The 14,669-nt window shown below is 51.3% G+C and overlaps 2 protein-coding genes across 4 annotated transcripts in view; both read left to right on the top strand.

The window, feature by feature from the left end:
- The first annotated feature begins 437 nt into the window (after positions 1–437).
- Positions 438–6,860, top strand: RPL22 (ribosomal protein L22). The gene is made up of 4 exons (XM_068538770.1): positions 438–525; positions 2,322–2,426; positions 4,297–4,421; positions 6,659–6,860. The coding sequence occupies exons 1-4, from the start codon at positions 514–516 to the stop codon at positions 6,801–6,803; spliced, it is 387 nt and encodes a 128-aa protein (XP_068394871.1). The 5' UTR covers positions 438–513; the 3' UTR covers positions 6,804–6,860.
- Positions 6,861–12,945: 6,085 nt separating this feature from the next.
- The window catches only part of CHD5 (chromodomain helicase DNA binding protein 5), a 65,343-nt gene continuing 63,619 nt past the window's right edge, over positions 12,946–14,669 (top strand). For all 3 annotated transcript variants that reach the window (XM_068538767.1, XM_068538768.1, XM_068538766.1), the window contains exon 1: positions 12,946–13,121. In XM_068538767.1, the coding sequence (XP_068394868.1) occupies positions 13,043–13,121 (79 nt within the window). In that variant the 5' untranslated portion in view covers positions 12,946–13,042. The remainder of the gene's footprint in view (positions 13,122–14,669) is intronic.

Raw genomic sequence — 14,669 nt, 5'->3', positions numbered from 1 at the left:
CAGGGAGACATCCCCCTTATCCCCCCCACCCCCGGCACCAGCTTCCAGGCTGGGCGCTTTAGGTAGGAGGAAGCCAAGTGCTCTCGGGCATTAGGACCCCAAATTAGGCCTCACCTCCCCAAGTTAGTGAGTTCGACTCCCATCCCAGTAGCTGGTAGTTTATGGTTTATTGAATTTCCTTATTTTTTTTTTTCTTTCTAAGACTTTCAAAAGTAGAGCGAACCCCTTTATTTCTCTTTGGGCTAGTCTAGCATGGCTCCCCGCTCCGATCCTTCGCAGTGGGATAGGCCACCCGGCCTCGCTCCCCCTACAATCCTCCGGACGGGTGAGAGGACAGGTTTTGCATTCAGGCAAAAGAAATCGCTCCCCGAGCGTACAGAACAGGGCGAGACGGTGGCGACCGAGGGGCGTGGCAGAGCGATTGGTACGGCCTGAGCCCTGCGTGCTCTGCGCGCTGCGGACTCTTTGCGTCTGCGTAGTTCACCCAACTCCTTTTCTGCCTCCGCTGCGGCGATGGCGCCAGTGGTTAGTATGGCTCCGAGTGAGGCCTCGGCTCTGGGGAGAGGCACGTGGGCCTCGCCGGCCCGGCCCCTGCCTGGCTCGCGGTGCACGGCTCTCTGCAGCATCGTGCCGGGGCCGGGCTAGCAGGCCGGCCGGAGCAGGCTGGGGCGGCCGCCGGGCCCCGCACGTTGTGGGCGGAGGAGGCCGCGGCCCGAGGCGTGAGGGGGAGACCCGGGGCTCTCGGAGGCCGCGGCTCGGGCTTGGGCCCCTGCCTGCGCGGCCAGCGGGGAGCTGGGGGCCTGAGACTGCAGCCTGGGTCGATCAGCGGCCCTTGGAGCCCGGCCGGCGTTGAGGCAGCCGAGGCCTGGGCCTGGTTACCTGGGCGGAAGGCGGGGAAGGAGGGGACCCGGCGCCCTCGGTGACCAGTGGAAAGGTCCACGGAAGGTGGCCTGGCCGGCCTGTTTTCAGAGGGAGGCCCGGGTTAGAGGAGCCTTTCGCGTCTGCGGAGGAAGTTAGATCTTCAGGATGCAGCTCTACAGCCCCTTTTAGGTGTCGGGTGAGGGCCCAGTTCCATTCTCTCTCAGCCAGGCTGGGACAGGGCCCTCGCGCGGCGCCCTCACGTCACTCTGGCTGCAGATCGTTCTCCCAGGTTACTGGGCGGAAGTTTTCCTGCCCTCCTCCTTTGCTGGGACGCCCTTGTGAACATTCTCGGCTCCTCTCCATTTTTCTGCCTGGGTGGGCTTGTAAGGCTTCTAGGCATTTGTATGCTTTTGGTTTAAAACCATGGTGGGAGGTATGGAGACCATTGCTGGCAGGTCTGTTATTTGCTGATTGTATATTTCCGGGGCTAGATTTTTAAACCAGAGCTTCTGATTGTTACTAGGAAGACATGTTAGGGGGGAGGAAAAGTGACTTGGTGAAAGCTAAATGTTTGAAAAATTGACCCAGTTAATACAGGTTTTAGGTGAAGTTTTTTGAGACATGAAGAGAGGTAAGATGGGTTCTTGGAAAGGTCTTTTTAGATTCTGAAAGGCTATTTCAGGTGCAAGTGCGGGTAAGTAGGTTGTCCAAATGCTTTTTTTATGGTGTTACACTTGCAGATGGAGAAGAATCATATAAGGTTTTTTCTGAGAGTGAAGAGGCTGGAACCTTGTAGTTAAACTAGTGGTTTGAAACTGCTAGATTAAATCAGTCAGAAGGCCAGAAATTGTCGCCAGTAATGTTATAATTAGAACCTGAGTTTTAGCTTTACCCTTGTCCCAGCTGGGGTTAGATGGGCCGCTAGGATGTGCGGCTCTGGTCGCTGTTCTGAGAAGGTAGATGAGACAGGACGAAGGGAAAACGGCTAAACTGGATCAGGACCCGAGTTTGGAAAGTTAGGACACGAATTTATTGCAGATTAAAATTGTTTTGGGTCCGCAAGGCACGTGCATGCCTGTGTCTTAATCCTGGAAGAAAACGAATGAGTAATTTTATTTTGGAAATTTTAGGGCAAATAAGAGGAAACGTTCATTTTATTGTAGTTCATAAGCTAACAGACCTTCGTGCTCATAGAAACTGGGGAGGCTGGAAAGTGTACATGGGTCAGGAGTGCTAGAATGATTTCCCCTTCAAGAGGGCATGACCCCAGGTTTATAGAGCAGCATTTTGAGTAGTATCCAGCCTCCACTCTTGGCGCCTTTGCAGGGGAACACAGTTTCATGGTTTTTGCATTTGTGTGTACTTTTACAATTGTAGTAGTTTTGCCTTTGTTGAGTTTTTTTTTTTTTTTTGGACTGGTTATGCCTTCATTTCTGTTATCATTTGTATACTTTTCTTAGAAAAAGCTTGTGGTGAAGGGGGGCAAAAAAAAGAAGCAGGTCCTGAAGTTTACTCTTGACTGTACCCATCCTGTAGAAGATGGAATCATGGATGCGGCCAATTTTGTAAGTTACACCCTCGATGCCACCCTGGGCAGTAGTGAACCCTTTGGGTCGTTGCTGAGAAAACCTCCTGGAGCATGTTTGCTGGCGGGCTCCGGCTACTCTGCTGTTCCGGCTCTACTGTTTGAGCCTGGAGCTTTGTCTCGTTCTGTTTCTAACTCTTGCTTTCCTGTGTAGCAGTTGTGAGGAGTAAAGGAGATGCACTCTAGCACGTCAGTGCCAGAGAACTACGTCTTCTTCTCCTTCAGTTTCCAAACATGATTTTACTTAAAATTTACAAGGAAACAGGCACACCTTTGCACTTGGGTGTGTCTAAGTGTAAGCTGTGGGCCCTGACCCTCAGGGCCAAGGGGGTGCCTGTGACCTGGGCCTGATGCTTGGCTCTGGGGCCTTGGACAGATGGCAGCATCTCCTTGAGTTTTCTGTTTTATTAAGCATCAGAGCTTCAGTGTTCATGTGAAAATACCTTGCTTGCTGATTTGTAATTGGAGCTTGGTTTTTTTTCAGGCCTTGCTCTGTACTGATTTTTTACCCTCATGTTGGCCCCATTCCCCAATATTCCTCTATTTCACGTAAGTCTAGAATAATGAACCTCATTGCCACATTTTTGACTCTGCAACTTGGTTTTGGCATTTTACTGTTTTCCTCTCCAATAGCCAAGCTTGGGGGAATTCAGACATATTGTGCAGAACCCTAAATTGACATGTTCTCTTTAGTCTCCAGAAGGTCAACTATTGCAAGATAAATATTACAACAAGAATAATTTTCAAATCAAAAAATTAAAAGTTTGGCTTACAGCCACTACTTACGAAGTGTGGAATTCGGGTAACCTGTAGTTCACTGCCCTCTTGTAGATGCCTTTTGTGTCCTGGCCTGTCCTGCAAAAAGTCCTTCGCTTGACTCCTTAGTTCCTTCTTCAGCCAGTGACTTCTTGCTTTTCTCCGTGGCCTCTTGTCCCTCGTAACTTGTGGCTTCTCCCAGTTTGTGTCTGGGGTGGTCCTGTTCTGACATTATTCCCTTCTCCCTTCCTCCCTCTGTACTCATCTGTGTATGTGACTGTCTTCCTTCTAGACGCCTCCTTAGGATAGAAAACACAAGTCATTTATGAGTCTGAGATGCAAAGGTCAGGATTTCTGACCTAATCACTCTTTTCCCCCGTCGCCAGTTAACATATTGTGTATTGGAGTTTTTAAATAGAGGGCTGTAGGAGTTGGGAGCTGAAGGGACTTCATATCATTGCAATAGCAAGGAAACCAAAAAAGAGTCCTCCTTTTTGGTCGGAGACTCCTGAAACCCATGGAAGTGAATGACCAGCCCAGGCTTCCACGGGGCTTTGCCCAGAGTCCACCTCTGGGCTCCTAGGCCACTGTCCCTTCTGCTGTTCGGTGATGGTGCACGTGGCCCCTCAGCAGATCTGTAATTGTTTTGGTCACTGTATGTTTTTGTTCCTTCTGCTGGATTGAAGACGTATTTTCTCTTATCACACAGAGGACAATGCTTTTTTATATGTCTTAGGTCCAGAAGTTGCTTGTCACTGTGGTTGCCTGTATCTTGTAAGTTTGGGCCTGGGTTTCCTGACTACTCTTTCCCATGACCCAGGAGTCAGAGCCTTCCATGGCATAGAGGCACATTGACCATGTGTGGGAGCAGTCACGTATGTGCATGCTAGGATGTTTTCAGTTACATATGTAAACAGTTGAGTAGTACCATTTTCTAAGTGCTGTTCCTAGATTTCGGATCTTTTGCCAAAGATCTTCTTTCTTCTTTTCCGTTTTTTTTTGAAGATTGAACATTTAATGAACTATATTTGCTTAGAGTTGGGAGTATGAGAAAAATGAGATGGGTGAACTGGTCAATGTGATGATTTCTACAGGAGCAGTTTCTTCAGGAAAGAATCAAAGTGAATGGAAAAGCTGGGAATCTCGGAGGAGGTGTTGTAACAATCGAAAGAAGCAAAAGCAAGATCACTGTAACTTCCGAGGTGCCTTTTTCCAAAAGGTATGGGAAAGAGCTGAGCGTCTCTTGCCTGCATCCTAGCGCTGAGCTTCCCAGCCCACCTTGGCCAGGAGTGTTACTCCACCTTGAGTAATCTGCTCTGTGGTTACCTCTATTAACCTCTGGGGCAGTGTCCAGTGTAAGGGGCTGGTGAATGAATGGATGACTGTTATGGTAGTTAAAAGTATTCAACTCTTAGGGGCTTGTTACAGTTTTGTTTTTCACAGGCTAAAGTATTTCAAGCAGTAAAGATGCTCGGACTCGCTTAGACTGTGTTCTTGAAAGTGAAGATATTGCTTCCTTTGCCCCTAGATGACGTTGAAGAGCTTTCACGTTTAATTTTATGGGTTTTTCCCCCCCCTGTAAATGCTGCTGTAATTAGGTGAGGGATCTGAAATCTCAGTTTAGACTGAAGCCACTCTGTTAATGCCTGTGGGCCAGTTTTTTTAAGTTGGAGGCATCCGTTCACTTGCCCTGCTATATTTACGTCTTCTGTTTTGAGAATGAGGTTAAACACCCGTTACAAGTCACTAAGGAATTGGACGTGTTTATACCTAGCTCCTAGCCCAGAGCCTGGCGTATAATTCTTAGGAGCGTTTAATCAAACTGAATCAAACAGTGGGAAGTTTGAAGTGTTAGGACAAGTTGGTTATAGTTAAGCCTTTGCTTTTATTTTTATTTATTTATTTAAAGAATAGGGTTTAATTAATCAATTAATATTTATTGGCCGTGCTGTGCGGCTTGCGGGATCTTAGTTCCCTGACCAGGGATTGAACCAGCACCTTTGGCAGTGAAAGCGCCGAGTCCTAACCACTGGACCGCCAGGGAATTCCCCTTTGCTTCCGTTTTTAACTAAAACAGTCAAGAGATGACTTTAAAGCTAAGCGAACTACTCCTGTTCTGCCTGACTGCGTTATTTCATTTGTGCAGAAGGCAGTCTGATGGAGTGAGAGATGGGGCAACTTGGCGGGCCTCCAGGGTGTGCTTAACACCCACCCCACTGGGCTTCTGCAGAGCTCTCAGGGAAGCCCTTTTAACCTAGCTTCCCCCAACATTCTGTTAGAATGCTCAAACCACCTAAACTTTTGAATTAACCACCTCACCTGAATACAATATAGTAGAAATAAATGGAAAAAAAAGAATACTTTTTAGATGAAACTAACTAACTGATTTATTTTTATGTAGGGAAAATGGGTAGAATTGAACTGAGATCTTCACATCTTTGTGAAGATTGCTTTGTTGGCGTAAGTAAGACAGTTGAACAGTGTTCATTTCTTGGAGGTGTTGAGTTTGTTGGTTGGTTAATGTTTGGGTCCTGGCTACAGTGCCACAGTTTGCCGTGCGTCTCGTTTAGTTTGTTTAGTTTGTACCAGTCTGAAGAGATGCAAGTATCATGAGTCCTGTTTTACAGAGGGCGAACCTGAGGCCTGGAAAGGTCAATTTGCCCAGTGGTGGGTTTGCTGGGCATTCTGTTCCTCTTTGTGGCTTTGGGAAGATGCCAGAGTAGATAAACCTCAGGGCCTCATAAGGAGACAGCTGACAGAAGAAACAGGATTGCGGGCTTTCTTTTGAGCCCAGGGGACATCGCTGCCTTTAGGTGAACAGAGTTTGCTGACAGCGCTGGGCAGGTTGGCTGCTGAGCTCGCTCAGGCCGAGGCAGCCGCTGGGTGGATGGACTAGAGAGGCCAAGTGCTCTCGCTGCAGAGTCACAGTCAGGGCGTTTGCCGGGGGTGGGGGAGGGGGGGCGTGGGGAGATGAGCGTCACGCAGCAGGAGTGAGCGTGTGTGTGCCCCGGCCCTCAGCCCCGGTCCCAGTAACCCAGCAACCTCAATGGCAGGTTTCAGTCAGTGAGGTGAAGTACTTGGAGCTCATTGGAAATCCAGCGGTTTCTCAATAAAAGGTACTAAGATTGTGTGCTTAATTGCCAAATTACTACCTTGATCTCTTTCCCTAGTGGTCGCTAAAAACCATTTTATAGGTGAGGGCTATTGTTTCATGGACAGCAGTCCCATCTTAATCTGTTCTCATTCTCATGTCCAGGTTAGATGAAATGTGACTGATGTTTATCCTCGTTAGAGCGTTGGCTGGGTATATTTGCCTACCTTTGCCATTTTTGAACCATGGGAAAACACCTTCAATTGTAATGACTTTGAATGCAGGGGTTTCATAAAAGTTACAGTGTTTCAGAATGTAAGAAGGCCTTGTATCTGGTGCAGTTCTGAAGTGTTCTTTCTCTGCAGGTATTTGAAATATCTCACCAAAAAATATTTGAAGAAGAATAATCTCCGTGATTGGTTACGCGTAGTTGCTAACAGCAAAGAAAGTTACGAATTACGTTACTTCCAGATTAATCAAGATGAAGAAGAGGAGGAAGATGAGGATTGAAACTCAGTTATCTGGAGTATTTTGTATGAATTCTTAAATAAAATTTAGGAAACAAAATGGTGGCTTTCCTTGTATCTCTGCAGTGTGGATTGAACAGAAAATTGGAAATCATAGTAAAAGGGCTTCACTTGGGCTGCCAGTCACTTACTTGTAATTAAACTTTTTTTCTGCTTGAAAATTTCAGTTCTTTTGGTAGAAGTACCAAAATGGATAAGTCTCCTTCAAGGGAACTGACTACTGTTTGACATTGAACAGGTGGATGAGGGCGTGGAGATGTGAGTTCAGTTAAGTTACTATTTTACCCAAAAAGGGGTGGGTCAGTTTCATCTGGTACTTTTCTCAAAGATTGAGGAGTACAAATGTGGGAACTCCTGATTCACTGAAAGCAGATCCAGTGACTTGTTTCTGAGATTCTTTTTTTGGGAAAGTGGCAGTGTCGATAAAATGCAGGCTTCTGGGGCATTTTGTCTTTTCATTTTCTGATTACAAATTACTCTTGACTCACACGGTTACTATGTATGTTAATCCTTTTTCTTCCCGTAGAAATAAAATGTGGTCCTGTTGCTTCGCATATTCTACTACCCCTCGGGAAAGGGTCAGGAGAGCGACTGTAAAAGTCGCTGGTGTTCAATTAAGGAGAGGTCTACAAAATACGAATTTGTAAATAATCATTGTTTCTACAAGTCTTTGTACCAGACTGTCACTTTGAACCCCACCAGGGGGAGCTGGAGATGAGGAATAGTGGAGCTTCCAAAGGTGGGTGTTGGTGAGGTTCCCTGGGGTCAAGATCAGAATCCCAGAGTTCTGGAGTCTTAACCACGGGGGCAGATGTGAAAGAGAGGGGCCTGGGAGACAGGGTGAAGAGAAGTGTTGAGATGCCCAGGGAGTAGTCCCTTTCACACCATTTAGGCCACGGCTGGGCTTACAAGTCATTCTACAAACACATTAAGCAGGGCCAGACTGAAAGGGCTTCCCACGATATTGGGGGTTCTGTCCTGTGTGTAGAGGCTAGAGATCTGTGAAAGGTCATTAATGAGATCATAAAGATGTGATTGTTGCTGACAATATCAAGAGTGACTTCGAGAAGAGACCCTGATGCCTTACGGTGCCCTCTAAAATTTAAATTTTACAGGAATATCTGCGTTGTCTTAAGATTACGTTGTATCAAATTCATGTATTTCAAGAGCTTGCCTAGGGTGCCTTTCCACACCTGAAATTCTTGTGATCTTTCTAGTTGCATAGCTGGAAATTAAATGTTTTGAGTCGTACCTTGGCTCCAATTTAACATTTGGTGCTCCTTGGGTTGAATTTAACATGTTGAGGCTTTGTAATTTCATTTGTGGTAAAGGCTCTAGCATTTTCTATTTCTATGCAAATTTCTTGAGGCAGAATTGTTTGCATGTTTCTCTGCCCTTGAGAAGGCAGTGTTTCTTTCAAATTTAACTGAGGCATCAGTTGCTCTTTGGTGCTGTCCATTACCATGATTATTAACTTTGTTAGCAAGTTTGTGACTTGGGTTTGCAAATTTTACTTGTTTGTTGCATTGATGTTCCCTTGTAGTAATTCTTAGTTCGGTTGTAAAAAAATTAGCCCTGGGCTGAAATTAGCATATAAGTTTTTTTGTTTTTAAAACTATTCCCAGAATTTAAAACTTGTAATAAAATTGAAACTTCTTGGTTTTTCTATGCCTTTTGAACTCTTGTATTTTGACTTTTGATCACATTTTATATTAAAGTGGCTAACGCATGGCTACTATTATTGTACAAGGCTTTTTTTTTTTTTTTTTTTTTAAAGGATTGGCATGTTAATCTGTTTAGCAACAATGAATTGGTTGTTTGTCCTCACTGATGAATTGCTGTACCAACAATGACCTTGGACTTCATTAAGTTTGAGAAGAACATACGTCTTTTATTCCCACTTTCTTCACCCTAGTTATGCCGCGGTGCCTCAGGTTCTGGAGTTGACTTACAACCGACCTCTCCGTGTAGAATTTCTTCAGACCCAGAGCCGGAGAATAACGTTGCAAACACATGACTTTTTCTGATGGATATGTGATGTGAACTTGAATTACATGGCACCCATTATCCCAGCTGTGCCCGAGCCACAGTTTAGACCCATTTCACCTGCCTGATCAAGGCACAGGAAGAGACTGGGTCTTGGAGCGTTTCAAGCTGAGATTTAAGTGCATAAAGGTAGTGAAATAGGAACTTGGTGCAGCCTTGTTTTCAGCTTGACTCCAAATCCAGCATGGCCTCACCCTTGGCTGGGTCAACACCATCTCTCATCTGAGGTTTACATTTGTTGTTTTCCTTTCAAAAGCCCCTGCTACCCCCTTCTGTGGCTTTTTCAGTGGTGAAGGTGTGCTTTTTTGAGCAGTGCCATCCTCCTAGCATTTCGGGATGAGCCATGTGGTGAAATAGACCAGTGCTGGCTGGTAAGTGGTGCCTAGCACAAGAGGTGTTCGGAAACATTGGTGTCACAGGCGGGGGAAAGTGGGAGAGTTTGATCACATCAAATATGTTTTAAGACAGTTGGTCAAAATTACGGAATGTTTTGGGGTATTTAGACCTCAGCCTTTTTAGGCGTCTCTTGGTTTCTTGGAAGGTGAGCAGGACCCCAGTCAGGTGATAATGGTCCCCTGGTCCATCACTGACACGCTCGGGGGAGCCTGGAAGCTGGCTCTCCTTCCTCTTGCTGCCTGGCCCTTCTGCTGACCTACCCCCAAACTTAACAAGGCTGTACGCAGGGCCCTGTGCGGGCCCCTTCCTGTGAGGGGGGCACATCCCTAGGAGGTGGGTCCCTGACAAGAGACAACTACAGATTTGGGAGTACCAAGGGGACAGGCTTCTGCTTGGTAACCTTGGACAGAGCCAATATATTTTAAAAAATAGTCTGATCTTTTAAATGAATTTTTATTGGAGTATAGTTTATTTACAATGTTATGTTAGTTTCTGCTGTACAGCCACGTGATTCAGTTATACCTATACATGTATCCACTTTTTTAAGATTCTTTTCCCATATAGGTCATTACAGAGTATTGAGTAGAGTTCCCTGTGCTATACAGTAGGTTCTTATTAGTTATCTATTTTATATATAGTACTGTGTCAATCCCAGTCTCCCAATTTATCCCCCCCCTTCCCTCTTGGTAACCATAAGTTTGTGTTCTACATCTGTGACTGTATTTCTGTTTTGTAAAGTTCATTTGTACCATTTTTTTAGATTCCACATATAAGCGATCTCATATGATATTTGTCTGTCTGACTGACTTCCCTCAGTATGACAATCTCTAGGTCCGTTCTAAAATATTTTGATTTTATTTATTTTTGGCTGTGTTGGGTCTTGTTGCTGCGTGCGGGCTTTCTCTAGTTGTGTCGAACGGGAGCTACTCTTCGTTGCGGTGCGGGGGCTTCTCATTGCGGTGGCTTCTATCGTTGCGGAGCACGGGCTCTAGGTGCGCAGGCTTCAGTAGTTGTGGCACGTGGGCTCAGTAGTTGTGGCTTACGGGCTCTAGAGCGCAGGCTCAGTAGTTGTGGCGCGCAGGCTCAGTAGTTGTGGCGCGCACGGGCTTAGTTGCTCCGCGGCATGTGGGATATCCCCGGACCAGGGCTTGAACCCAGAGGTGTAATTACAAGGTTTGTGATCAGCAAATCTGAGAATCATGTCTCGTGAAACTGTTACCTTAATGACAGGCTTCCTCTTGGAACTGCAGAGTTTATCGAATTTTCACCTTTTGGGGCTTGTTTTTTTTTTTTTTGTTTGGGGGGGGGCTTGTTTTTGACAGCAGTCATTTTTGGCCCATCGTTATTAAAATGCATATTTAATAGTTTAACAGTAATCAACGCTCTCCTTTAAATATTACTAGAGATTTCTAGGCAAAAATCCATTTGTTTCTGCCCTTCCAGTTTCTGTTTTGCTTTGCTTTTGGTCATTAAGTAATGTTACCTAGCTGCAGCCATCGCAAGAACAAGGACGGGGAGAGGATTATGAGTGATGAACATCTCGACTCTAATTTGCCAAATTAAGCAGTTGGAACTGTTCTTCGTTGAATGATGTCTGACTTAACCTCACCTTGGGAGCTGGAGCCAAGGTTAATGGTGCGTGTGTGGTGGGCTCTGTGGTGATGGGAAATGCTGTAGGTCACAGTTTCTCTGAAGTGGGACAGCGGACCTGTGGAAGTGTCCTGAACTCATTCCACCATGTGGGAGGGGTTGGGGGCAGGGCTGGGGACGGGGGTGGGCAGTTTGGTGGCGCTTAGGGTCTTTTCCTGGTTAACATTCAGGAAGACAGGAGGTCTGGAAAGAGGAAGGCAGCCTTACCAGGGAAAACGCAGGCCTGCTAAAGCCTCAGTGGTTGAGGTTCCCTCAGCTACATGCCCAGGAGGTGAAATTCAGCTTCAGGCCAGGAGGATCCCTTGCTTTCTTAGTCCGCTTCCCTGCTGCCCTTCCCTTGGCCCTCGCAGGCCACCTGCTCGGGGCAGATTCAACATCTCTCCTAATGTGGTTTAAAAGTGATCCAGGAGATGGGATTCCCAGCGCCCTGCACTTTTTCTGGGAGGCTGGACAGAAACTGTTCTCTCCCAGGCATGACTGAAGAGGAGCTTTGGTTTGGGGCTTGCTGACAATTTCATTAGGTCAGAAGGGGGAGGAAGAATGTGCTGCATATTTTTCCAGCTTTCCCCATGCCATCCATCACCTTCAGGTCACAGCTTGGGCTCACTGTGGAGTGGGTTGTGGCCACCTCCCCAAGAGGTCTTGCACTAGGGGCCCTTGCCAAGCACCCACAACTCTCCTGGTTCCTCAGAGTCCCCAGGAAGGAAGAGCCCTGCTGGTGATGCCAGTGGCTCGGGTACTGGTGAAACAGGTGAATGCCCACCTGGATGGAGCGGGTACTCAGCCAATACCAGAGGGGTGGGTGCCAGAGAGGAAACCTCCTCCTGGCTGCTTTGGGCTTCCCAAGTCAGGTAGATCTTGAGGGTCCTTGGCGTGACTGGGTCTCCAGTGGCTTCCCCCAAACGTGTCTGGCCCCAGGCAGTGAGGTGAGGGTGCCCTCCCTTTCCGGGCTCTTCTAGGGTTAGGAAGCCCGCCCCTGAAACTTCTGCGTTCTTAGAGTAGCTTGAAGACTTGCTGCAGCCGAGACTGGTGGTGCTTATTTAAAATTCTAGTCTTGCTCCCGAGGGCTTTGGCCTCCATCTTCACCTTTAACAACCGAGGGCTGGCGGCGCGGTTCCTTCCCGCTCCGCGCGGGAGTTTTGGGCACAAAGAACGCAGAGCCGCATCACCCCGGGGGTCTGGATGTGTTTAAAGCGGACCCCGCCTGGAGGGGCGTTTTGGAAGTGGGCACGTGGGCGGTGGGAGCGGGGCGCGATGGGGTGAGGGAGGAGCCAGCCTGTGCATATTTTTCTGGAGGAATCAGACCCACCGTCTCCAGAGCGGCCCTTCCCCGAGTGCGGAACGCATTTTTCTTCGAATCCTCTTTGGAAAGGGGATTAGAAGCGTGTTGCGGGCGGTGCGGGGCGACCAGGGTCTCGGCGCGTGTGAGCGGAGTACGGGAGCTCGCTGCCCGCTGCCCCGGCGACCCCGCCTCCGCGCCCTTGGAGACCCTTCCCGGGCGGGGGCGGCAGCGGCATTGGGCCCTGCCGGGGGTGCGCGGGCCGGCGTTTCCCCGCCTCCCACCGGGCCCGGCCCACCCAAGTCCCAGCTGCCAGCTCGGCCGTCGGGCCCCCGGGCGTGTGGTCGCCTCGACGGCTCCCCCTGCCGGAGCGCCCTGTCCCCACCCCGCACCCAGAGTCTCAGGACTAGTCCCCCCAACTTGTTCTCTGCTGTTAACTAGTCGCGCTGCCGGAACGATGGGATGGGGTTGCCACAGCAACCAGACTGGACGTCACAATCCGGGCATGTGTGCCACCCCCCCGCCCCCCCCCCCCCCCCCCCCCCCCCGCCTTGCTGCCGTGCCGCCGGCGCTGCCGCCGCCACCTCGGTCGGCTGCGGGACTCAGGCTGCGGGGCGCGGTGGGCGGAGCAACCCGGGCTTTGCGGGGAGCGGGGTGAAGGCGGCCGAGAGGAAGGGGGTCGAGACGGGGTGGGTGGAGGTTTGGGGGGGTGGGGGGGGCAGGCGGCCGCCATCTTCTCGCCGAGGCCGCCTCGCCCGCCGCGCGCGCCCGTCCGGCAGCGCACGGGTTAAGGCTGGCACCGCGCCCGGCGGGAGGGGGGGCGCCCACCTCCCCTCCCCCCCGCGCCGGGCATGCGGGGCCCGCTGGGCACCGAGGAGGAGCTGCCGCGGCTGTTCGCGGACGAGATGGAGAACGAGGACGAGATGTCAGGTGAGCGGGAAGCCGGCTGCGCCCGGGGCGGGCAGCGGGGGGCGAGGCGACCGGCGGGGCCCCGGGGCCGGACCTCGCGGGCGGCGCTGGCGGCGCGCGGGAGGGGGCGCCGGGCTGCGTTCCCGCCTTGCTGGCGCCGCGCGGCCAAGGGCGCGGGGCTGGGCGAGCGGCGGGGCGCGGCGCGCGGGCCGCCAAGGGCGGGTGCGATGGGGACCACCCTGGCCGCGGCGCGGGCGGGGGACCGCGGGGGGCCTGCGCCGGGCGCCCGAAGCGGGGAGGGGGCGCGGCGCCGCGGGGGTCAGCCCGCGTGCCCTTGAAGGGGGCGGGAATCGCGCTCGGCTGCTGGTGCCGCGCACTCGGCGCTCTCGCCCCGCGCCGCGCACCCCTGGCCTCGCGGGGACGGGCGGGGGCCCGCGGGACCAGATACCCGGACCCGGCCGATCTCGGCCCCAGGGTGGGCTGGGTGGGGCCCGGAGCGGGCAGAGGACGGGACGTACTAGGGGACAGGGCGAGCGCCCTGGCTGGGGCGGCTTCCCTCCGGGCCCACGAAAGCTCCGGGCTGAGACGCGCGGGCTCGGACTCCCGCTCCCCGTCCGCGGCCGCCGGGTGTCGTGACTGCCGCTCCCAAGCACTTTGCCCGGGCCGCCGGCGTCTTCCTGGCGCGCCCTAGCGCCGGCCGGCGCCTCCAGCCCGCGGTCGCCCGGCTAGTGGCGTTCCCAGCCCACCCTGCTTTGGCTCGGGGCCTGACTCGCAGGGCCACCGCCCCTGCCCTTGCCACCCCTCTCCAGAATTCAACAGAAAGAGGGCTTGTGGGTCAGGGGTAGCCTTGCGGCATCATTCTTTTCTTAACTGCTCACCGTTTGTTTGGGACGTTTCTCCTCCTGGCACAGCTGGGCAGGGCCTCACCCTGTCAACCAGCCTTCCTCCTTCCCTTCTGGGGGACTCTGTCACATCGCAGCTTCCCCGCACCGAGTCATGGCCCCTGCTGGGCACCTGAGGGACTTGTGGGCGGTGCCGGAGCCCTCCCTGGCCCTGGAGTGGGCTGTCTGGCCCCAGGGGGGAGCATATGCCACAGATTGGCACCTTAACTCCTGTGTGCAGGAGGTGAGAAGGGGAGGACCCAGGGGCGGCAGCTCCTCGCTGCTCTGCCTCTCCTAGTGAGGGGCTTCCCACCAGGTGACCATGCCCACTGGGGGGTCTCCTCCCCCCTCCCCACTTGTTTGCTTGCTTTAACAGGGTGACTGGGGCCTCACCCTGCCTTTCAGACAGTGCAGCCAAGAGCCTGCTGGGGTGAGGGGAGTGGGGGTGAGGTGGCCACACATGGGTGGAGTTGCTTGGACAATAGTTGACTGTTACGTGCTGGGGGTCCAGGGAATTAGGCCCATTTCCCGGAAGGGAACACAGAGGCCTAGCACAGGCACTGAAACCCATGGCTGTTTTCTACTCAGGAAGCTGGCTCCTTGGTAAGCTGGTCACTGGCTTCCTCAGTGAGTGGTGCTCGGGGCGTGGCCCTTTGTGGCACTGATGGGGCCAGTGGACAGCTGAATG

The sequence above is a fragment of the Eschrichtius robustus genome, chromosome 3 (genome assembly GCF_028021215.1).
Source record: "Eschrichtius robustus isolate mEscRob2 chromosome 3, mEscRob2.pri, whole genome shotgun sequence".
Taxonomy (NCBI): Eukaryota; Metazoa; Chordata; class Mammalia; order Artiodactyla; family Eschrichtiidae; genus Eschrichtius; species Eschrichtius robustus.
Note: the sequence above shows the minus strand (reverse complement) of the source record. Positions and strands in the feature narration are given on the sequence as shown.

What these genes read in the sequence shown, in the direction of transcription:
- RPL22 (XM_068538770.1), top strand. An exon ending in TCATGGATGCGGCCAATTTT is followed by an intron (nt 2,427 to 4,296) that starts GTAAGTTACACC and finishes TGATTTCTACAG; the next exon opens with GAGCAGTTTCTTCAGGAAAG. An exon ending in GAGGTGCCTTTTTCCAAAAG is followed by an intron (nt 4,422 to 6,658) that starts GTATGGGAAAGA and finishes CTTTCTCTGCAG; the next exon opens with GTATTTGAAATATCTCACCA.